The sequence below is a fragment of the Heterocephalus glaber genome, unplaced genomic scaffold (assembly GCF_053883595.1).
Source record: "Heterocephalus glaber isolate CG9 unplaced genomic scaffold, H.glaber_assembly_v1.0 deba00000347, whole genome shotgun sequence".
Taxonomy (NCBI): Eukaryota; Metazoa; Chordata; class Mammalia; order Rodentia; family Bathyergidae; genus Heterocephalus; species Heterocephalus glaber.
In genome coordinates, this window is record NW_028258143.1 from 57,932,316 (window position 1) to 57,955,898 (window position 23,583).

General features: G+C 39.8%; 1 protein-coding gene across 18 annotated transcripts in view; it reads right to left on the reverse strand.

Annotated features, from left to right (window-relative positions):
• Positions 1-12,061: 12,061 nt before the first annotated feature.
• Positions 12,062-23,583, reverse strand: part of Ttn (titin) — a 274,910-nt gene continuing 263,388 nt past the window's right edge. For all 18 annotated transcript variants that reach the window (XM_087196546.1, XM_087196551.1, XM_087196550.1 and 15 more), the window contains 8 exons: positions 23,220-23,525; positions 22,238-22,831; positions 16,471-22,121; positions 16,187-16,343; positions 14,563-15,224; positions 14,318-14,471; positions 13,517-13,819; positions 12,062-13,383 (listed from right to left, as the gene is read on the reverse strand). In XM_087196546.1, coding sequence (XP_087052672.1) covers positions 13,085-13,383; positions 13,517-13,819; positions 14,318-14,471; positions 14,563-15,224; positions 16,187-16,343; positions 16,471-22,121; positions 22,238-22,831; positions 23,220-23,525 — 8,126 coding nt within the window. In that variant the 3' untranslated portion in view covers positions 12,062-13,084. The remainder of the gene's footprint in view (positions 13,384-13,516; positions 13,820-14,317; positions 14,472-14,562; positions 15,225-16,186; positions 16,344-16,470; positions 22,122-22,237; positions 22,832-23,219; positions 23,526-23,583) is intronic.

Below are 23,583 nucleotides of genomic sequence, written 5' to 3' on the forward strand. Positions count from 1 at the left end.
ACCAGGGGTTTACTGCCTCACCCAGCTGTGTTGTCTTTTTGATAATCTTCTCTCTTCTATTTCCTCTATCTTATTTTTCTAGAATTCCTGTTATTTGAATGTTGGACCTCCCAGATGGATCCTCTAATTAAGAAAATGTTTTCTTTCCAGTCGCTCTTTAAGTTGTATTATTTTTGTTCTTTTTGTTGTTTTCCAGCTCTTCTGTTGAATTTTCTTTACTTACACAGTCATACTTTGTTACTCTGTTACTTTGAAACTTGTCAGATTTGGTACTTAATGCATTTTGACATTTGTTTGGTACCCTTGTGTGCAAGCAGAACTTGTTGGTGTGGATTGCCTGTGACCCGCCGCCCTTTGCAGCTGGAACAATTTGGTACTTCTCCTTTTTGGTACTCATTGCAACTCCCAGAACCAATTATTGATGAGTACCAAAGTACCTCTGTATATATTTTAATTTCTAAGAGATGTTTTTACCCTGTTCCTTTATCATCAAACACTGTTTTTATTGTATAGATTCAGTGTCTCCTCATAGCTCCCTGAAGATGAGATTACAGATCACATCTTTCCTATTTCCTGCATTGTTTCTGTGTTTTCCATGTTCCTGTCTTGTTTGTTTTAGACTCATTCTCACCCATTCATGTTAGTCATTGTTCTACAAAGCTGATTCATAGGTCTTTGTGTGTGTGTGGTGGGTTTATCAGTTGTCTAAAGGGCCATCAGTCAGCTGGCCTTTTCTGTTAGGATCCCTGAAATTTCAGTGGAGATCTTTTCTTTGGTGCCAGTCAGTTTCTCTAGAAAATTGGGTTCTGGTACTAGGGCAGGAGGTGGCTAAGAATGGCATTGTTTATCTAATGGCTGTTATTTAATCTATTTTCAGTCTCCTTCAGTGCTCTGACCCATATGACCTAAATCCTCCTCTGTGATTTGTTACTCTAGGGTTCACTTTCTCCTATAGATGGGGGTGGGGCCTGAGTGTGGAATCGGGGAGAAGACTTGGTGTCCTGCTGCACTTTACACAGATTTGTAGTCCTAATTTCAGCCCTGCACCTCACTCTGTCTTCCATGATGCTTGGTGCTGTCGAGTCCTGAACTTACTAGTGATTTACAAGTAGTTAGCCAAACTTGTCCTGGTTTCTGTCTGTAGACACTGTTGAAATCCATTGATTTAGTAGCCTATAATTGTTCTCTTTGCATTGTAAATTAGTACTGTTTGCATTCCTTTAATATCTTTTTTTAAAAATTAAATTCTTTTATTGGTACATTTTAGGTATACAACACAATTACATTTCTCATTGGGAATTGTACCTTTACATAATGCATCTTGGTTCTTATTTTTTCCCCATTCCTAGCCCTCCCTTCACGCCCTCCACCCTTCCCTATTTACAAAGACTGTATTTCCATTTTTTCCATTTCTCATCATTTTTCCTTTCCCTTTTTTCCTTTCCCCTGCCCCTCCTACTACCCCTACCCCTTTGGACCTTTTCTTCCTATTTTACATTATCGATTATTCATTCTAATCATTGGTACATTTTAGGTATACAATATAATGACATTCATCATTGGAAATTTGCACCTTTACATAGTCTCTCTTGGTTCTTATTTTTCCCCCTTGCCCAGCCCTCCCTTCAACCCCTCCATTCCTCCCTATTTACAAAGATTTTGTTCCTATTTTTCCATTTTCTCATATTAATCCCATTCCCTTCTATCCTTTCCCCTAGTCCTCCCACTTCCTTCCCCTTTGCCCCTTTTCTTCCTATTTCACATTACCTATTATACATTTAGTCCTTATTTACACTTTCAATTTCTCACACCAGAGAAACTATTCGGTATTTATACATGTGTGTCCCGGATATTTATTTCATTTAAGAGTATCGCCTCAATATGCATCCACTTAGCTATAAATGTCTCTAATTTCTCATTTTTGATGGCTGAGTAGTACTCCATTTTATAAAAAAACCACATTTTCTTTATCCAGTCTCCAGTTGATAGGCATTTGGGCTGTTTCCAAGTTTTAGCTATTACAAACTGTGCTGCTGTGAACATGAGCACACATATATCACTGTGGTATGATTCTTTTAATTCTTTGGGGAAGATCTCCAGCAGTGGAATAGCGGGGTCAAATGGGACTTCCAATCCTAGTTCTTTGAGGTATCTCCATACTGCCTTTAATATCTTTTTGGTGGAGTTTTACAGGTTGAAGACATAAACTCATGTGGTTAGTCTCCTGTGTTAACTGAAAACCTAGATCTAAATTCTAATAGTGTGCAGAAAATAAAACTTGCTGAGCGTGGTTTCACCAAGTAATCCCAGCACTTTGCGAGACTGAGGCAGGAGGATCTCTGCAAGTTCAAGGTGAGCCTGGGCTGCATAGTGAGCTCAAGGGCAGCCTAAACTGCATAGCAAGGCCCTGTCTCAAAAAACGAAGAAAAAAAGAAAGAAAGAAAGAAAGAAAAGAAGGAAAGAGAGAAAGAGAGAAAGAAAGAAGGAACATTGTAGTATTCTATAGTTCATTTTTCTACTCTAGTAATTTTTAATTCATATGCTTTTACTGTACTACCTACCTCATACAGTTGTGAGGAGTAGAAGAATCAGTTCATAAAAGAATCTTACAGTAGTGCCTGACACATAATATGTGTGAAATAAGTGTTTGCTATTACTAATATTGTTATTGTCACTATTAGTGTCACTACTGTCTCTTGATTTAGTAGCCTGTCTGGTCTTGGATGAAGATTTTTCACCATATGAAGAATTATTAATATCTGGAAAATCTACTCTTTGATAATATTCATCCTATATTGCTAGACTTACCATGAAATGTTCAAATACTGTTTTTCTTTACCAAACATTCAAGCCTTAATAAGTCCAGTCAGTGACAGTTATGTTAAGAGTTTTAAAGAGTATCATAATTTTGATATGCTATTAAGGTTTATTAATACTGTGGTTTTTTTACCAACTAAATATGAGAATAAAATTAGGAAGATGTTAGGCCATATAGCAGTGGATGTAATGCTCTTTGATTATATATAAATCCTTTATTTTTAAAAATTTTCTGTTTTTTTAATGTTAATGTTTTGAAGATAATTATGTTCTAGGTAGAAACTACCTTGAGCCTAGATTTTAAAATTCCTTCCGGAAATTTTCAGTTTACTTTTGTGTTTGTGCTGAGGGGTGTATAATATGATACTAGTTCTTGTAAGTGAAAGGGGAGCAGGTGATACACTACTTTTTTAAGAATAGTGACCTGCATATTTGGGAAGGGGTTTCTTACCTGTGGGGACATTTTCATTCTCCTTCATGGAAGTGAAGTTCTATGTGTTTTTTTTTAAATCAATTCCGATAGAGGAATGTTTCTACAAAAGGAATGACCAGTTGCTTAGTGTGGATAGATCGCTTTGCAAATTATCAAGGTAACTTTGGCAGAACAAATGAAACAGGTTGATGCTAAGCCAAAACAATGTCTACTGGTTTAAGTCCGTCACTCACTTTTCCCTGGGTGCGACTGTTACTGTCATCACAGGCCCTTTTTGACTGCTGTGATACCTCATCTCTGGAGTTCGATGTTTTACAACTCTGGAGCCTTCATGCTGCCTCTTCTTCAAATTTTCATAGCATAGAGCTTATCCTTTCTTTTCTTTAATGTAGTCTCTTTCCCTGGCAGACTTTTCAGTGGTCTAATTGTTAATAAAACATTTTAGAACATTTGCTGTAGGCCAAGTGCTTTACTTTATTTCAGCCTCATAACAGAAATACTAAGATACAAGAATTCAGGAGCAACCAAGATACAAAGAAGCAGTATTTATTCATTTATTTATTTATTTATATATTAATACATTTTAGGTATACAATACATTTACATTTATCATTGGGTGTTTGTAGCTGTACATGATGAATCTTAGTTCTTATTTTTTTCTCCATTACCTATGTGCCCTTCACCCCCTCCACCCTTCCCTATTTACATACACTTTGTTTCCTTTTTTTTTTTTTCTTTCTCATAATTTTTCCTTTCCTTTCTTCCCTTTCCCCTTCCCCTCCCGCCACCCCTCCACCTTTGGACCTTTTCCTATTTCAAATTATCAATTATTCGTTTTACTCATTTTCATCCTTATTTACACTTTCAGTTTCTTACAAAGAAGCAGTATTAACTCACATGTAATTGATTGGAATGGTGAACATTTTATAATATCCTGAAATATTAACTATTTAAATTATCTATTTTAGTTAGTATTTTAATTCCTATACTTGATTTTTTTTTTTTTTGACTACTCTTAGTTGCTGAATAAGTAACAAATCTACAACTAACCCATAAAACCAAAATTTAGTGACAGGGTAGATTAAATGTTGATTAATTACTCTAGATAAACCAAGTGAATAAATTAATGTTCAAGGGTAGTAACACGTTAAGCAATTATTTTGACATCTTTGAGGGGGAATTTCCATGGATAATATATTCCATACCTGAAAGATGAATAAAACGTATGATTTTCCCCTCAGTTTTATTCTGCCAGGGTGGGAGCATGATTGATGCTTTGGTTATTCTCTGTGTTTTAAAAAATTTGCCGTGAAGACTGTTTTACTGACTTAAATCTCATATGATCGACATTACCCCATTTGTTAGAGTGAGGCTGGTTAGGAACGTAAGAGAGACAGCGGTGTCATTAAGGGATCCAGGGCCAACAGGAGCTGTCCCCACACTCCTTTCCCAGCCTCTCCTGGTGTGACAGGCAGAAGAAGTTGACATGTGGATGAGGTGAAGCGGGTCAGGAATGAAGACTGTGAGTCTTGCATAGTGAGGGGAAGTATTGTGTATTGTAGGGAAACTTGAAGGTTTCATCTGCATCTCTCATCCTCTGTCTCCCAGTACTTACACTTAACATTCTAAGAAAACTGGTTATTTCCAAAGCCTCCTTTTTGAAAAAGCAATACTGGACTGTATGTTCTTTATTAAACAATTGTTTTAGACAGTGTGAATATACCAAAATTCACTCTTATCCTTTTCCTCAGGAGTAACCAGTCTCTTCTGGTATTTATTCTTGAAGGCCCTTTTCCTACGTGTTAACTTTGATTTTATGGAGATGTCCATTTCACTTATTTGGGCGAGCTTATTAGTAGTAGTCAGTTAAATAAACAGTGGCACATTTGTATTATGCAGCTTATAATAATGAAAGAGGTGGCTGTCTGTAGCTTTACATATTTGTGTGTGTGCGATTCATAATTCTGGTCCCTACCATTGTTGACCAGAGAGGTATAGTAGCTCTTTCGTTTTCTTTTTAATTTCTCTAGACACGGAACCATGATGAGCTAATTGCTTTTTTGTAGATAGGCTATTTTCCTTTAAAAGACCACACTAATATTTCTAGTGCTTTTCTTTGTTGTCTGTGTGAATATGGGAATATGGACGTGTGTGCGTGTATAGTTTCTTGGCTGTGGAAAATGCAACTTAGAATCATTTTGTTTTGAGATGTAGTGTTATGTTTCATTTTACAATGATTTTAAAAATAGCTATGAAGGATGAAACAAGTTTGCTGTAGAAGTTAGCACCCATGACTTGGCTAAAATAGAATTGTGGTTTTTGTTTCTTTGGCAGCTGTCTAAAATGTGACCGCGAGATAGTAAGGGTTAAGCATCCAATTTTTGGCAGCAAATATATACATGTCTTATCTAATTCAAAGCTTTTATTTGACAGATCTATATGGTAAGTGAGCATACAATGAATACATTTTAAATATCAGAATTAAACTTTGTATTTGAATTGAGTAGCATTTCTAGCCTATGCTCTTTTCTTGTAGTGTTTCTGGTTGCTAGGTTATCAAAAAATTTCATAATTCCTTCAGAATTGACTCAGGCAATTGTCCATAACCTTTTGCTCTGGTGCTCCATCTTGGGTGAGGCCTTAGAGTATCATTCTTATTTAACTTTATTATTTCTTGTTATCTTGTTTTGCAGTGATTGGCTAGAGTGGCAGTAGATACTTGTGGTTTAGCATTGTGACCATAGGTGGTAAACTATTTTTGCCTTTCTTTGCCAACACTGGTTAACTAGTTGTGGATTCTAGGGATTCTGTGTTAGAAGCTAGGGTTAGCAGAGAGTGACGTCCCTACTTGATTAATAATTTTAGCATCTCTTGGGAATGGCAGCAAGGAAACCTGTCCAGACAATATAGGGCAATGATGACAGTCTGAATTTGTAAGATTTTGTATTTTTAAGCACTCATAATAAATAAACTCATAATTGATTCCCTGTGTTCAGTTTCCATTGTCCCACTAGGATGAACTTAAACAGATGTATATTTAAAAAATAGAAACTAACGTAGCCCATCATCTCCTTATTTAGGCCAAGTGTGTGGGTGGGTAGAAATAATATATATCATTCATTTACTGGTAGTGCCTTAAGAATCTGAAGATCTTTGCAACCTTGACAGAGATGCTCAGGGGGGAAAAAGTGCCAATTTTTTAAAAAAGTACAAATATAGTAACAAATTCAATAGGATGTCAATGCTTTGCATAACTCACCTTTTGTGTTTAGATCACCCTTAGTCATCATTGGAAAGAGAAATTTACTTATTTGTGGTTTTGCTTAAATAACAAACCTCTTTAGAGGTGAGTTTTCCTCATTTCTCCTGTTTTATTAATATAGGCCATGACTTTTGGGGCCAAAATGCACTTATTGCAACTTTTCTTTTTGCTTTTGTGAAGTAGGCTACGTTGGTCACACAGTGTCTTTGAATGTTACTTGAGTCTTGAAGCCTGGCAAAATATAATGATGAGCCATCATTTTTTGGTCTCATAATGGTCTTTTTGGTGGGGGGATATATAGCTTCCTCTACTATAGTTAGTGTTTGAATCGTAAGTTTTGGGGATTTAACTCCATTTTTCTTTCTTTGGGGGAGGTATGGCAGTAGTAGATAGTTTTAGGCTGTGCTTTTAATAGTTCAAGCCTGTTAGTCCACTTGCTGTATAGAAAATGAGCTGTGGGTTTTTTTCTTCTATTTTTCAAACTATGTGAGAGGTTGTTTTGCCTTTGGTTTTTAGAATTCTGGCTATTATTGCAGCCTTACTTTTTACCTGCTTTAAAAACCTGTAAGAAATTGTGGTTAGATATCAAGAGGAGATTTCTAAGCACTTTCTGAATTACTCACAGCCAAAAAGAAAGTCATGTGAACTTTTCCCACTCTACCTTTCCTTTTTTATTCACTGTATTTTTTCTACAGTTTTGATTAATGATTATAGAGCTTCCCCAAAAGGCCTTCTCAGTATCTCATTTGGTATATTGTTTTGGAAAAGAAGAATGATTTGGGCATGGTGCTGAGTCCAAGTGGGCTATTAGCCATTTATGATTCCTGATATATTTGTTGCCCTCTTTTTAAAAAATTTCTTCAGTCAGTATTCACTAATGACATTCTAAGTACCATGTTGCTAATATTTATCTTTCTCCCTAAATTTTTAACATTTTGTTAATTTCTAATTTTTAAGTGCATTTAAAATTCATTGCTTAATAGCTTAATTGTTGAAATAAATTGACTGTCTTCACTATAATTGGCTTTCCTAAATTTTCATTTTTTTTCAGTTAACTGGTTGAGTAATATTTATTACCCATATATGCACACCAAACATTATTTTAATGTAAACACAAACAGTTTCCTGCTTGCTTTAAAGCATTTTATTTGTGCATATAAATAGTATTAAAAACATAAGCACATGTATTTATTTTTGCTTTTTAAATGTCTTTAGTTTTGGTTGTAAGTATTACATATGATAGTTCTTGCAATAAGAGTTTGTAGGTATTTAAATAAATTTTTGTAATCTTGGAAGATAAATTGGAAATGCTTGAATTGGTAGAAGAGCTAGTCACTAAATAAACTTAGAAACCTAATAGCAAATATGGATTTAGGTTGATGTAACTAAGCACTTTAATTTGAAACATCTTCAGAATAGGATCTCTATTTCCAAGGAAAAAAATAAATTTCATTTAAAAATATATGTATACTTTGTGAGTTTTTTCTCTTCCAAATTATAAAAGGTGACACTCATGTTTTTGTATCCACATTCTGCTTGTTTCAAGCATTGTAGTAATTTTATAAATTCAATAAAACAGCCATCTGAACAGTATGGGGGAAAATGTTTAATGAATTTACCATATCACTAAAAAACCATTAAGTACAGCATATTCTGAAAGTTTATCGAAGGGTAACTCGCTGCCTTCAAAAAGACCACCCTGGTTTGCCACATACTTATATATAAAACTGATTGGCTAGCTTAATGGTAGAGAGTAGTGTGAGAGCAGATACTAAGTGAAGTTAATAGTTAAACTAAACGAAAGCATAAATTAGATTATTTTATAAGTCTAGGTCAGGAGTTGGTTAGACAAGTAAGGTGATCCTTAGAGCATTTAAATGCTGTACATTTGAATTTCCTGATGTCTAGTTTGATCCAAACCAATTACAGTAGAACCTGTGGGACAGCAATCAGTCATCAGTATTTTTTAAAAAAATTCCCCAGTAATTCTAGTGGGTAGCCTAGTTGAGAACCTTTGAGCTGGATGGAAACTCCTAATCCTGATTAGTATATTTAAAATGAGGTGTTTGTACGCTGTGAGCATATGTGTCTATATATGGATATATAGAGCTATCTATCTCATCTCCACACATGTATCTTACTGAAGTTTGGAAACATCATTAAATGGCCTGAAAAACCACTGTTCCAGGTCTTTATTGTTGCAGTGTGAGAATCAGCAACATCTGCTTCATTTGGCAATTTGTTACAAACGCAGTATCTCAGGCCCCACCCCAGTCTGCTGAACCAGCTTTCTGCATTTTCACAGGCTCCTCCAGGGATTCAAGTTGGAGAAATACTGCAGGAGGTGGCGTTAGAGTAAATGGGGATCTCACACACCCTGTCTTTTGCTTCTCTCTGGTTTTGTGTCTCACATAAGCCTTTTCATTGTCCAGCTTTTGAAATGAAACAAGTTAGCTAGAAGTGATTTCTTGATCCGGAGCAGATTTGGAGGAAATGACCACCATCATCAGCACTCCAGTCTTCCCTGAGATGGAGCGGGAGAAAGCAGCTAATGGAATAGCCAGCAGGCTGATGGGAGTGCTCTTTAGTCTTTTCTCAACTGCCTTGTGTTAAGGAAAAGTAAGAAGTGCAGTCCTCACAAGGATACTTCTTCACCTATCCCTTTACTCTGAGAACATTTGAAAGAAGGAAATTTCCCTTAAGTTAAAAACAACAAATTCATCCTAGTCTCAAACTGAAATGAATAAAAGAGAATCCTTTGTTTTCTGGAATAATGTCTCTCCAGCCCCTAGCACTCAAACCTGCTTTGTCGCGGTGACAGTACCGTGCCTTAAATTTTCCAAGAGCTGTCAGCTGGCCTTCCTCTGCCTCAGCCATCCCCTAAACCAGGCAGATTATTCTGTGAAGATGCTTTCTTGGAGAGTGGAAAGATGCTTTTCTGTTTTTACTTTACTTCTGCTCCCCTCCCCTGCTGCCCTGTTTCCTGGCTTGGTTTCAGATAAGGTCCAGTATGTCTGGTCTTAGAAGCTGAGAAGAAGACAAATTGACTATACTGCAAGCAAGGGCCCTTTTTCAGGGAATGACCTGAAGGGATTTTGCTGTTGACCCCACCCTGGAACAACGGTGACCCTCAGAATGGAGCAGATTCCTCTTTTCCTGGAACAAGCACTGTCTCCCTCTCACCTAGCAAGTCTGGGTTTTTGGTGTTACAAAATAGTAGCAAGATCACATTGATAAACAGACCTGGCTTCTAGTTCCAGGTCTGCAGCTGAATATGCTTTGGGTATGTTGTTCTGCACCTGCAGCTTTCCTTGTGGAAGCTGTCTGTATCAGAGGCTCTACTCTCTTCTCCTTGGAGATCCTTTGTTCATTTACTAACATAAATAGTAGCAGATCTTAGATTAGAGCTCACCTCTCAGGATTTTAAATGCAGATGTGTAATTCCAACATTATTCTGCTTATCATGTAGCCAGGGTGTGTGGTTTATAAACTAGACAGGATTTAGGGAGAGGAGTGGCAGAGTGACAGGGACGATTGCTGGTAGGATTGGATGGGTTGGAACCAGGGAGTGCACGTGGGCTTTTGTGCTCATCACTCCCTGCTGACTGGGTGGACGAGAAGAGCTGGTGTGATTCAGAAATTATGCAGTGGTGCTGGGGTTGCTGAAGGTGGGGTGCGTGGGGTGCTATGGAGTAGGAATCCACCACTGAAGTGGAAAGCACAGTTTGTTTTGTTTTTGAGGGGAGGGGTTTGGGGGTAAAGATGCTGGCTGGAAAACCCAGAAAGGGTTCTCAGGCCCCAGGGACCTGCACCCTCGGGAAAGGCGAGATCCTGCCTTCAGCTTGGGCGGCCTCGTCTACACCGCCTGTGTATCACACATGCCTGGAACATGTAGGAATATCAACACGTCAGTGTTGGGAAGACATCCTTAGGAAACCACTTCGTCAGACCTGCCGCACAGTTGGAAGAAAACAGGCGTTGCACCTGGTGTAGTGGATGCTCTTGGCTGTCCAGATTCGCCAGGGTATGTGCACCCTGCCCTGCCTCCCCGTTTTCAACGTGTTGGCTATTTAGCTGCCCAGGAGGAAGAAGAATCACCCAAACAACCATGCCTCCTCACCTGGGCTCCCCCAGGAGGTTCTTTCCCTCCTCTTCCCAACTTGCTCCTAATTTGCAGCCTGTTGCTGTTGTAGCTGGTAAAGGGGCACAAAAAAGGCACCTCCCTTGCTCCTGGCCAGAACCAGCTCTGTGGGAAGAAGCATGTGCCCGTGAGATCAGGTTGAGGCTCCTACTCCCACCATATCCTTGGTTAGCCTTCTCCTCCGCCCTCCCTGCTTCCCTCACTGCCCTTTTCCTCACAGAATTCATTGAGACCGGAATCCCTGTCTTTATTTCAGAGTCCTTACCTCCAGGTGAGTAGGTATGGGGTGCACCTGTGGCCAGATAACCAACCAACTCAGGACTCCCGGCTTGGACAAGTATCTGAGTTCTGTTTTTAGGGAATCTGACTCAAGTCAGAAAACTTGCTGAGTAAGTTAAGAAGACCCAATATCTGTCTTCGGAGAATAAAAATCAACAGTATATGCTTCAGTTTTGGCCACTTGCAGTTATACTAAGGAAGTCAGTTTAGACATATCATCAGCTTCATAGGTTTACAGTTACTATTAGCTAATTGAGATGGGCAAATATCATACTGGTTTTTATGGCACTATTTTACATGCTAGTATTTATCAGTTGTTTTAAAAAGCATGGTAGAATGATTTAAAATAAATTCTTTTGTACTGAGGTCTTTTATTCTCAGTTTGGAGCTGGCAGTGGTCGGTATGGACTCAGTTGTCCAACTGATCATTTCCCCTGGAGGCTGTCATTTTCTGTTTGCCACACTCCCCAGACAGACAGGGTCCATATCATCTAATGGCTTTTTGCATTGGTCTATGTGGTGTCCAGCAGAAAATATTGTGAATTGCAGAGGTTCAGTGTCTGGATGTGGTTGATTGGCTCCCATAAAACTATTTTTCTTGATAACTTTAGGAGACAAACTTTTGAGGATAAATTTGAGAAGTCTATCTAGGCTTTTGAAACAAAACTGCAGAATACACCTAACATAATAATTTAAACATTTGCTTAAAAGAAGAAAGTGTTCAAATGGGAAGGGGAATAGGGAAGGGAAGGGGAAAGGGAAGCAAGAGAAAAAAAAAGAATGGAAGGGAAAAAATGGAAGCATCTTTTGTAAATGGGGAGGAGAGAGGTTTAAGGGTGAGGAGGGTAATGGGGAAAAAAATCAAGATATATTATGTACAGGTACAAATTCGCTATGATGAGTGTGATCAATATGACAAATACGTACTAACACAAAATAAAGTTTTAAAATATGGGCTATTTTGAACTTGCGTTTATCTTATTTATGATTATTTACATGAAATGTGTTAATAAAAGGTTATTAACCCTGGCTATTTTGAACTTGCATTGCTTTATCTTAGCTGTGACCATTTATGTGGAGGTACATACTTCCCGATCCCAGAATGTCACAGTAAACAACCAATCACACATTTTGAGGTGCAGATAGCTTGCTTTATTTTGTTGTTACTAGCTCAAGGAGGTCCAACAATTATAACTAACAACTGAATTTATACCTGCATGAAAACTACATCAGATTGACATTTTGGGCAGTTGGTAGTATTGTTTTTAACTTAACAACAGCTTCATTTTGATGTTATGCTTGCTTTTTTTTTTTTTTTGCTGTGGCTCACTGCTTAGCTGCCCGGTTTTTTGGGTGTAATTTAAATTTAGAGCTACCACACAGAGGCATTGGCTGCACCAGGACCTCCGGGCGTTGGCACTGCTCTGGCATAGGAATACTTGGGCAGCTTGGTTAAATGAGGGGATGGCCAGGAGATGGTACTTTTCCAAGCCATCCAGGCACTCGTTATGTCAGACAGTGTAAAATGACCGAACAAAGTGTTGGCCGTTACACTTTGCTCTGGTAATACTTAAGTCATGATAATTTTCAGTGTGACACTATCAGAGAAAATGTAAGACGTTAAAGTGTTGCTTCCAGGAGGGTAAATGCAAACATCACCAATGCCTTACATTTCTGATTCAATAGGTATTGGCGCACATATCAGGTGACATGTGCGGCAGCATCATCTTTAAGGTGGACAGGACATCTTCAGTGGGGAATTTCTCGACCCATTGAGGCATACCTTAGACATCAACAGTATGTTGAGGCACAAAGATTGATAAAGTGTTGAGCAGGGTATTCGTTCCCAAAGAAACTTTCTCCTACCAATCGTTAGTTTCAAAAGTTACATTGTAAAATGTCATAAAATAAATGGTACAAAACTTTATAACCGTTAATCCGGCTATATACAGTATGTACATGTCATTAGCAAATGCATAATATTCTGAGGTCAATAATTATGAAAAGATTGAAATGCTTATTTTTGAACTTTGACTCATTTAGGTGGATACAAAACTACTTTTTAAAAAATATTTACAGATCCGAAAGATTAGTCCATGTGAATCATTTGTGTAAAGTTAAGAAAGAGTGTAGAATAGAAGAGCATAGGCCCTTACATGGAGCGAATATTTATATTCACAGTGGCAGAGTCAGATCCAAATTCATTCCCTAAGCTCAGGGTATAAAGTCCTCCATCTTGTTTCTGTACGTCCATGATGATCAGGGTCGTTAAGTCGTCCGTGTTTTCAATGTGGAATCTCCCTTGTTGGTCTTGGTTTTCAATTTTTCTTCCACCACAGGACCATGTTATTTCTGGGGTAGGCTCCCCCGTAAAAGCGCAGGCTACTGTGAGAACTTTACCTTCATCGATGCTGATATCAGAGGGAAGAGCTTCAATTTTAGGTGGAATTCCTTTACAGAATAACAAAACAACGTTTTAGGATCATTGAAAAAATAATGATTTGCTCTCTACTGAATTATATGTACTACAGACTACACCATACTACTTGGCTTGTCTACCTCTACCAGTAATTTTATTGCTCACCTCTTATGCCTGCTTTAATCATTCTACTAGTTGAGCTTTCCAGTTGTGTCATACTAGATTTTCCCATAAAACTGCTGGAACTCATTTCTACAAAGGACTCTTGCATGGAGGACATGCTTTGGGCAGACATGCTTGCAAATTTCATTTCAGTCATGCTGCTAGCACTGCTGCTGCTGAAACTGCTGAAGGAGGCCTCCTGCTTAGAGGCAGACATTTGGACTGACTGAGACGAGAAGCTTCCTTGCAAGCTCGTGTCGCCACGTGTCCTCAATACTACCTCTTTGGAAGGTTCTTCGACTAGAGCTGTGGAGCATAGCAGATACACAGTGAACATCAGTGACATCTGGTTAATTGGTGATGTCTGACGTGGCTTGCAGAAGCATACACAAAAACATAACCCAAACAATGTGCCATTGAAGCATAAGCAAATACATAGATACATACATTTGTCAAAGCTAGCTCAATGTCTCCAAGAAACGAATCCTTTTATTTCTATCATTACATTACATGCAGGTACTAGGAATCACTAGGAGAAAAATGATTAGTTATATTGAAAATGATCAACATATCATACATTCTAAAAGTATTATAGAGCAGTTGGTAGCTTTACTTTCAAATTTAACATCAAGTTTCTGTTTAGCTATAAAGAAATTGATACCTGTCTCTGTTACACATGGAATTCGATGAGAATGCTGAGAGTTTGCTTTGTTCTGAAGACACAGGTCAGGCAGCCCACTCTCCAACACACACACACACACACACACACACACACAGTAAGGAAGATGGCAAAGATATACTTACGAAGGACTGTTAAGGAAGCTGTAGCTGAACACTGGCCACGGAAGTTTTTGGCCTTAACTGTGTATTTTCCACTATCACTTACTGATGCGTTTCGGATTTCAAGTGTATATATGTTTCTGGAGCGGCTTACACTGATATTTGAAGAAACAGAAATCTAAAATGAAAGGAAAAAAAAGTATTTATGTTCAGCAGTAGATATGGTGTTTAAATTTTGTCTTCAATAATATGTTCATAATTCAACTTACTGGCAGGTTGTTTTTAAACCATTCAATTTCAGGGGATGGCTCCCCACTGATTTCACAAGAAAAGAGAACATTTTGTCCTTCGTTAATATTTTGAGATCTGGGCTGTGAGATGAAGGCTGGAGCATCTGAGAGTTCTTTGCTCAGGGTCAGGTCATACTGACACTTGACAACTCCTTGGCTTGTTTTGCCTATGCAGGTGAGGACTCCTTGATCTCTGTGACTGGCCTGCTTGATGGTGAGGGTCTGATCACTGCCCGAGACCCCGTATCTGTACTCCTCGGAGTTAGCAAGCTCTAGTCCATTTAGTACCCATTTCACGTCAGTGGCGCCAGCAATGTTGGCTTTTAAAGTCACTTTTTGGCCATCGGTTATGCTCATCTGAGAAGAAAATGCTTTAATCTCAGCTTGAGTTCTGACCTCTTCTAATGCCTGTGATGATTTAGTGACTTCTTCTTGGATGATGGATTTTTCCAGGGAGGTTGCTGCTGATTTCTTGACTTCCTCTTTGAGGGCTAACTTGTCTTGAGATTTCACCTCTGATATTTTGACCTCTTCAGAAATTAGGGCCTTTTGGGAGATTTCCTCTTGGACAGCTGCCTTCTGAGCTGCAATTTCAGAGGTCTTTTGTGTAGATACTTTCTGTGTCTTGCTGTCTTTTGCAGCTAAAAAAGAAACCTCTGTAAAGCAAACTTAATCGGAAAGGGACCTCCCACCCTTTACTCTTGCAGATTTTTCATGTATATAATACTGTATACAATCAAAGAAAAATGTTAGCCTCTATGAGCAGTAGGTAGTACCAATTCTGTCTCCGTTCCAATCTTGGAAAACTGTCACGTGTGACTTTTGAGATGAATGCAGGGTTTCCTTAAACCAAACTGAAGATAATTTTTATGATGTAACAAATCTTGAAAAGAATAGTCAAAGAGTTTAGGAGATGTGTGGACTTAAGAGACTTTCAATAACTGAAAAGTTAAATAATCTTTTAGAAGATTGAGATGAAACTGAACTAATTTTTTTGGGGGGGTGGGGTACCAGGGATCGAACTCGGGACCTTGTGCTTGCGAGGCAGGCAGTGGAACCACTGAGCTAAATCCCAGGCCCAGAAACTGAACTAATTTTAATTGAGAAAACAGATAACTTTCACTAATTTTGTGCTGTTTTGGAAAAATAGCAAAAGTAATGGTTTAGGGAAACAGTACCACTTTGTATATTCATCTGACTTTATTTTTAAATATTCTTGGAAGCAGGGGCTTGCTTGTGGAATTGTATATAATACCACATAACTAGGCATGCTTTTCATGCTAATAGAAAAGGATATGTTAACTTCCAAAGTATGTATTTTTGTATTTGTTTACAAATGGGGTTCTGGAGTTAGAAAAACAGTTTTATTTTAAAATTTTCTCATGTATGTGTAATGAAAAAATTTTTCCTCAATATTGTTTTCTAAAAAATGTTGCTTAAGAATCAAGCTGGGCATGGTGTTGCACACCTGTAATCCCAGCACTGGCAGGAGAATTGCTATGAGTCTGAGGCCAGCATGGGCTACATAGTGAGTTCAAGGCCAGCCTGAACTACATAGAAACACCTTGTCTCAAGAAAAAACAAAAAGCAAAAACCAACCTACCTTTTATTGTCAGTTTGCAGCTAGAGGACACTGATCCAGCTGAATTTGTTACTGTACAGGTGTAAAGTCCACCGTCAGAAGTGTCAGTCTTCTGAATTTCTAAGAGGAATCCTCCTTTATCTTCAGAGAGTTTGTATTTACCTCCTTGTGTAATCGCCTGTGGAGTGCAGGTGATTTGAGTTATTAAAAGTGACTTATGCTAAAATTCTCTTTGGGAGTTAGGGATGAGGGGAGAGGTTAGTGTTTTAGAAGATAAAGTTAAGGCACATTTAAGAACTGGTTACCTTTCCATCCTTTGCCCAGGTGACAGTTGGCTGGGGTTCTCCAGTAGCTTTAACTGTAAATTTAGCAATACTGTCTGAAGAAATGGTAGTATCCTGCAGCCCAGTAACAATTACTGGTTTTGAGGAGATTGGTTCTGGGGCTTTTGGTTCAGTTTTCTTGGTTTCTATTGGCTCACCAGATTTTTGAGCTGATTTCTTGGTTTCTGTTGATTCAGCAGTTTTCTGAGCCGATTTCTTAGTTTCTGATATGCTTGATACCTGCTCATGGACACTCTTAAAAGCCTGTCCTTTAAACTGGAAGCTAGTTTTGGAAGTTCCACCTTCACCAGAGACCTCACAAACATATTCTCCACAATCAGACTCTGTGAGATTATGAATTTTGAGCTCATAGGTACCATCTGCTGAGTAATGGAATTGGAAATGCCCATTTTCCTTGAGTTTTTTGCCATCTTTATACCAGGTGACCTCTTTTGCACATAGTACACTGCTTTCAACTGCACAAGTCAGCTTTGCAACATCTTTAGAAGCTTCTGCTTTCAGGGACTGACTTATCTTTGGTGGGCCAGAGGCTGGTAGCTGCTGAGCTTTCTCTATTGGTGTGGGCTTTGTCTCTGTGGGTGATACAGCTTTTGAAGAAGTCACTGGTTCTGGAGATTTCACTCGTTTTGGAGACTTAGCAGCTTCTGGGGATTTTACTCGAGGCTCTGGGGACTTGACTCTTGGTGGTGATGTCACAGCCTTTTCAGTGACCCTGGCCTTTTGGACAGTCAAGGTGAATTGTGCTTCCTGTGTCCCTTCACTGTTTTTTACCACCACGCTGTAGTTGCCTTCATCGGAAGCCTGTGCTGAAGAGATCTCAAAGGTCGATTTGTACTTTGTGGTAGTCACCTGGTGGTGGGTGGAAGTACTTATCACTTGTCCTCCCCGTAGCCAGGTCACAGTTGGTACTGGCTCACCATCTGTATCACAAGAAAACCTTGCAGACTCACCTTCGTAGACAGTTATGGACCGTGGTTTTGTGAGGATTCTTGCTGCCAATGTCGTCTTGATCTTCCTGGTGGTGGATTTTTCTTCCACTGACTTTTCTTCTAATGCAGTACTTTTCATTTCCGCAGAGGCGTGGTGTTCATATGAGGAGAGACTTTCCCTTGTCTCTGTCATCTCTGATTTCATTTCCCTGACAGAAGAAGAAGCTTCCATCTCAGATGTTTTCTTAAATGATGAAACTGCATATGCCTCTGTTTTAGTCAGCTCAGGGAAAACAGATCTGGGGACCTCTTCGTCTCTGCGCTGGGATGCATAGGTGATATAATCGCCTCCAGTTACATCCAGGGTCGCATAGTCAGAAGCTTCGCCTTTGTAATTGGTGCATATAGCACGGTAGGTTCCGCTGTCTTCACGATGACAATCCAGAATTTCCAGGGTCAGGACCCCACTCGTGTTGGTGTAATGAATCTTACTGCTCTCTTGGAGTTCCACGCCATTATGGTACCATTTAACCTCAGCAGTTGGTTTAGACTGAACGTTTAAAATGAAGCGTGTATTCTGGCCACTCGGCACCCTGTGGGAGCGCATTCTCAATGTGATTCGAGGGGCATGGTCCAGCGTGAAAGGCTGCTGGCTCAAAACTTCATACTTCCTTTCTGATGTCTTCTGAGTCTTCAAAGCAGCTTTCATGGACTCATACCTGGAAAAGATATCAAATCGTGCAGACCTCTCAAATCTTGAGAGTGATCTCTCACTAGACACAGGGCTGGGGGAACGTGGGCGAGTTCTCTCTGGAGTGGGGGACCTTCTTTCGAGGTCATCTTCATATTCCTCAGCTGGCTGTGGACGTGACCGGATCAATTCAGACACTGGCCTCATTAGTTCAATGTAAGTTGGGGACAGGGAGCGCCGGCGTCTCAGCAGTCTGGACACGGATGAGGATGATTCTCTTTTAGCACGCCTTGAGATTTCATATTCTTCCTCAATTTCTGTTATTTCCATCACTTTTCTCTGTCGTTTCGATTTCTTTTTAGACTTTTCTTCCTTTGACATGTGGTCAAGCTCATTCCTGTATTCCGAGAGACGCTGGGTGGTGGTCACTGGCCGGAGCAGCTCCTCATCCTCCTTCTCTGCCATGATCCTCTGTCGCTGCTTGGGCTGTCGGTAGGAGGCCTGAGCGTGCCTTTCTCGCAGTTCTGCATAACTCGTACGCGTTTCTTCCTTCACAGGGACATGATAGGTTGAATACCTGAAGTCTTTTCTTTTCTCCTCCACCTTGATGTGAGCTTGTGGTGAAGAGTAACGTAGGCTAGAAAGCTCAAAACGTGGAGGGCTTCGGCTGGGAGGTGAAGCTGAGAAGCCTAACTCAAGCTCTTCTTCAAGACGCAGCCTTTCCTCTTCTGTCCTCTTCATGGCTAGGTAGTCATCGATGGGGAGAAGCAATTCCTCATCTGACATGTCACCCAGAGAACGTCTCCGAGGTCTGTAATAAAAGTAATAATCAGGAGAAGGTGTCCGCCGGCGGGCTGGTCGCACCATTTCCAGATCGTCTTGGGAGAGCTTGGGTATCCGCCACTTGGGTCTGTATTGATCCGTGATACGAGGAAGAGGCATCACGTAGAACTGTTCCCATCTTGAAAGGCGGATGCGCTTGGGTCTTTTCTGTACAATTCTGTCAAGTTTCCCAGGCATTTCAAACTGATCGCGGATCTTCTTGTACCATTTCATGTCAGACATAGGCACGAACTGCTTGATGCGCTGGTCTTCTTCTACAGTGGCTTGTTGGTACTTGCGTGGCTCTGGTACTTCATAAGGCATACGGAATTTCCTCTCCTCCTTCTTTTCTTCTGTCTCAAGTCGGTACTCTCCTTTCACAGTCTTAGTGCTGACAGCTGGTTTGTATAGGATGGCAGCTTCTCTCAGAGCCTCTTGGGCTACCTTTGTCAGTGACACGGATTCAGTTCCAGAAAGAATTTCAGCCATTCTTAGTGTCTTTTCGATCTGTTTTTGCACATGTCGCTCACGCTCCTCCTTACTCTCAAATTCCTGCTTGACATATCTCAAGCGTTCCACTTGTAAGTGAGCCTGGCAGCTGGTGGATCCAGCTGTATTTGTGGCTGTGACTCTATAATAACCTGTGTCCTCAGGAAAAGTATCCCTGATGTGCAAAGCATAATAATCCAAGCCTTCATGGACAATTTCAATATGAGGCCCGAGGGACAGTGGCTGACCATCTTTCTCCCATTTTAGTGTTGGTGGGGGAATGCCAGAGACTCTGATCTCAAAGCAGATGCTTTGGCCTTCTTGGCATTCTGCGTTTGCCAGTAGCCGTTTGAACATGGGTCTGAGGGTAGTTTCTGTTGGAGGTGGGTGTAGGGTTACAGTCAGCTTTGCTTTACAGCTGTCTTCACCATATTTGTTCCTTGCCACAACAGTATATTCAGCATCATCATCTGCAGTTACGCTGTTGATTGTTAATTGGTAAAGACCTTTGTCAGACTCAAATGTATACTTCTTGTCATCTTCATCTGGTTTGATTTTCTGACCTGATTTATACCATGTTACACGAGGCTCTGGGTGGACAGTTATAGTTACTCCAAACCGGACATTTTCACCAACATAAGCTGTCTTGTTATAGAGAGGCAGGGTAAATTCTGGTGGCCTTTCCAAGAGTCTCATTGTGTCTGTTCTGCGCTTGATTTTCTTCACACTTCTACGGCAGTAATAGTCATAAACTTCTCTCACACCTTTAACGAGCAGCTCCACATAGGAACTGTCTTCACCATAGTCATTGACTACTTTGCATCTGTAGGTACCATCATCAAATCTGGTGATGTCTTTGATGTACATAGTGGCCACACCATCTTCATAAGTGATTTCGTACTTTTCACTGTTCTCTAACTGTCTGACACCAAAGTACCAGGTCACTTGGGTAGCCTGATCATAATTTTCAATTTTGCATACATATTTGACATATCCTCCCTCTTCACCAATGGCATGCATTATCTGCCCAGAAATCGGGCCAATTTCAATGGGCGCAACTTTAACCTTGGCAACATTCACACCCCTCTGAGACCGAATAGCACCACCACAGGAAATGCGGGCTGCTGACACAACCATGTTGAGGTCTTTCTTGATCAGGGTATGGTAATAACGCCGGTGTTTTAATGTTCTGATGACTTTAGTACTGACATTTTCTATCTTCTGCTTTAGCCATGGGTGCTGGAGTGCCTCAGATGCTGTCATGCGAGATTTTCTTTCTTTCACTAAGAGCCGGTCAACAAAATCCATGGCTTCAAAGCTAATTTCTTTGAACGCTTCTTCATCAAAAGTATACTCAGCATTCATGATATTCTCAATTATCTGTTGGTTAGTTTCAGCCAGGAATGGGTTGATACCACTCAGCAATACATATACCAGTGTACCAAGTGACCACATATCAGTGGCTGTGCTGACAACATCATGCTGGTGGACTTCAGGGGCATAGTACTCAGGAGCAGTGAAGAGAAGCCTGAAGTTGTCCCCTGGTTTCAGTTGCCGGGCTTGGCCAAATTCTATTATTTTAATGATGGAGCTCCTTCTTGTTTGGTAAATGATGTTTTCTGGTCTAATGTCAAAGTGTCCAATACTATGGCTATGTAAGAACTCAAGTGCTTCACAGACTTGGCGAACATAACTTACAATTTCTCTTTCATTAAGTTCAAAAGCACTTGTGTTAATGCGTTCAAATATGTCAAGTCCTGATATGAACTCAAAGATCATAACTAATTCTTCCATGCTTTCAAATGATTCATGGAGGTATAAGATGTTTCTGTGCCTAGCAATGTTTAGAATGGAAATCTCCTTCTTTACTAACACTTGGTCAGTCCCTTTGACTTTTACAAATTTGGCCATGAATGTCTTCTTTGAGGATGTTTCAACACAACGGTGAACAATTCCAAATTCACCGCGCCCGAGATCTTCAGCAATCATGTATTTGTCGTAGAGTTCTTTGGTTTTAGAATGAGATGCTTTAGTCATGGAAACTTCCCTGGTTTCATCAACCTCTTCGTCATAATTCAGAGCTCTGGTCTTATCTTCTTTGGTTATGGTTGGTTCGGAAGGCTCAGAAGGTTTGCTCAGGCCAAACTTATTTTCAGCTATTACTCGGAACTGGTAACTTGTTTTTCCAAATAAGTTGATGACGGTATAACGTGTTTCTCGGGCCTGTCCTACACGTATCCATCTTTCTGCAGTAGTTGCACATTTTTCAACAATATAGTTGGTGATTTTGCTGCCTCCATCAGAAGCTGGCTCTGTCCACGTTAGGTTGACAGAATCTCGTGAAACATCACTAACTTTGACGCCTCTGGGTGGGTCAGGAACGTCAGCTACATCCAGTTCAACTGTCTTCTGATCAATTCCAAATCTGTTTTTAGCACAGACCACATAGAAACCAGCATCCTTTCTCTCCACTCCATTGGAGAAAACAAGTGACGTAAAGGACCTTGTGACAATAACTTGGTAGTGACCATTATTGTCAATGAGATCTTGTCCTTTTTGCCAAGTGATCACAGGATCTGGTTTGCCACTGAAAGGGATCTTGATGCTGACCACCTCGCCTCGGAGAGCGTGAACTGCTCCCATGCCTTCAAGATTTTTAGGCAAGTGTATCTTAGCGGGAACTATATCAGAATAAATGAAGAGAGAATATGGTTTAGCAACACCTCGCAATATCTATTTAAGAGTAACATTTTCTCACCCAAATTAATGATAATGATGTTTACTGATTTGCTTTTACCTTCCACATCCAAGGAGGCAGTGCCAGACACAGATCCCCCTTGGTTGGTAGCTCTGACTTGGTATACTGTGGCATCATCATCTGTGACACTTGCAATAATGAGCTGGTGGTAGCCACCCTTGAATTCTTGAATCCTGTACTTTAATCCATCAGCAATGATTTCTTTGCCTTGTCTATACCATTTCACAACAGGTTTTGGATGACCAGTCACTTTGCAGACCAAAGTAGCATTGCTCTGATATCTTACATTTAGATTTCTCAGTTCCTCTTTAAAGTGTGGTGCTTGAATTGGGACATCAGATTTGGGAGTGACAGGTTCTGATGTTTCACTCCATTCACTCTCCCCACCTAGGTTTTCACATTTCACACGGAACTCATATTCAAGACCTTCAATAAGGTTTTGCATGGAGAAGACAGTTTCTCGAATCTCTTCTGTTGTCACAGCAATCCATTTATTCTGCTTCTTCTCACGCTTCTCGAGGTAGTAATTTCTAATCTTTGCACCTCCATCACTGGCAGGTGGCTTCCAAGCCACAACACAAGAATCTTTTGTGATAGCAGTAATAATTGGCTTGCCTGGAACACCTGGCTTTTCTATTTAAAGAAAGAAAGAAAGAAAGAAAGAAAGAAAGAAAGAATGAATTTGAGTCATGAGGTAAAAAAGGCAGCCTTAGTAAAAGACTTTTTAAAAAACAATGACTCCGAAGTTATATTAAAAATAGCTATTCTAGACAAATGAAAATGGTTACTTTGTGCTAAGAGATTTATCAGAAATAAAATTCCCTTATAAAGAAGGGGCTAGGGCATGTATCTCCCCTTTTAGATATGCATTTAATTAAAGCAAGAGGAAAGGCATTGTACTTTATCTGAATCTTTGGTATTTTCTTTCAAAATTTATTTCTATTCAAAAATCTTATGTAAAGGCAGAATTTCACCATATGAGATAAGAGGCAAAAGAGAGAGAAAATCAGGTTGTACTTACCAAATGGACTCTTAATGATCACAACTGAGGCGACCTCTAGAGGCTCACTGATGCCAAAGGTGTTCTGAGCTGAAACCCGGAAGTAGTAGCCAGCATTTTCTGTCAGGTTCACAATTCTACAGGTTGTCACTGAGATGGCCGAAGACACCAACTGCCATTCAGCCCCTTCCTTGGCCTCACATTTCTCCACCACATAATTGGTGATCCAGGAGCCTCCATCATCCGCAGGTGCTTTCCAGCTGATCACCACAGAGTTCTTCAAGAGAGCTTCAATCACAATTGGCCCTGTAGGTTTGTCTGGTTTATCTGTTGGGAGGAAATACAATTGTGTTTACAGTTGTAAAGTACATATACAGTGTGTTTC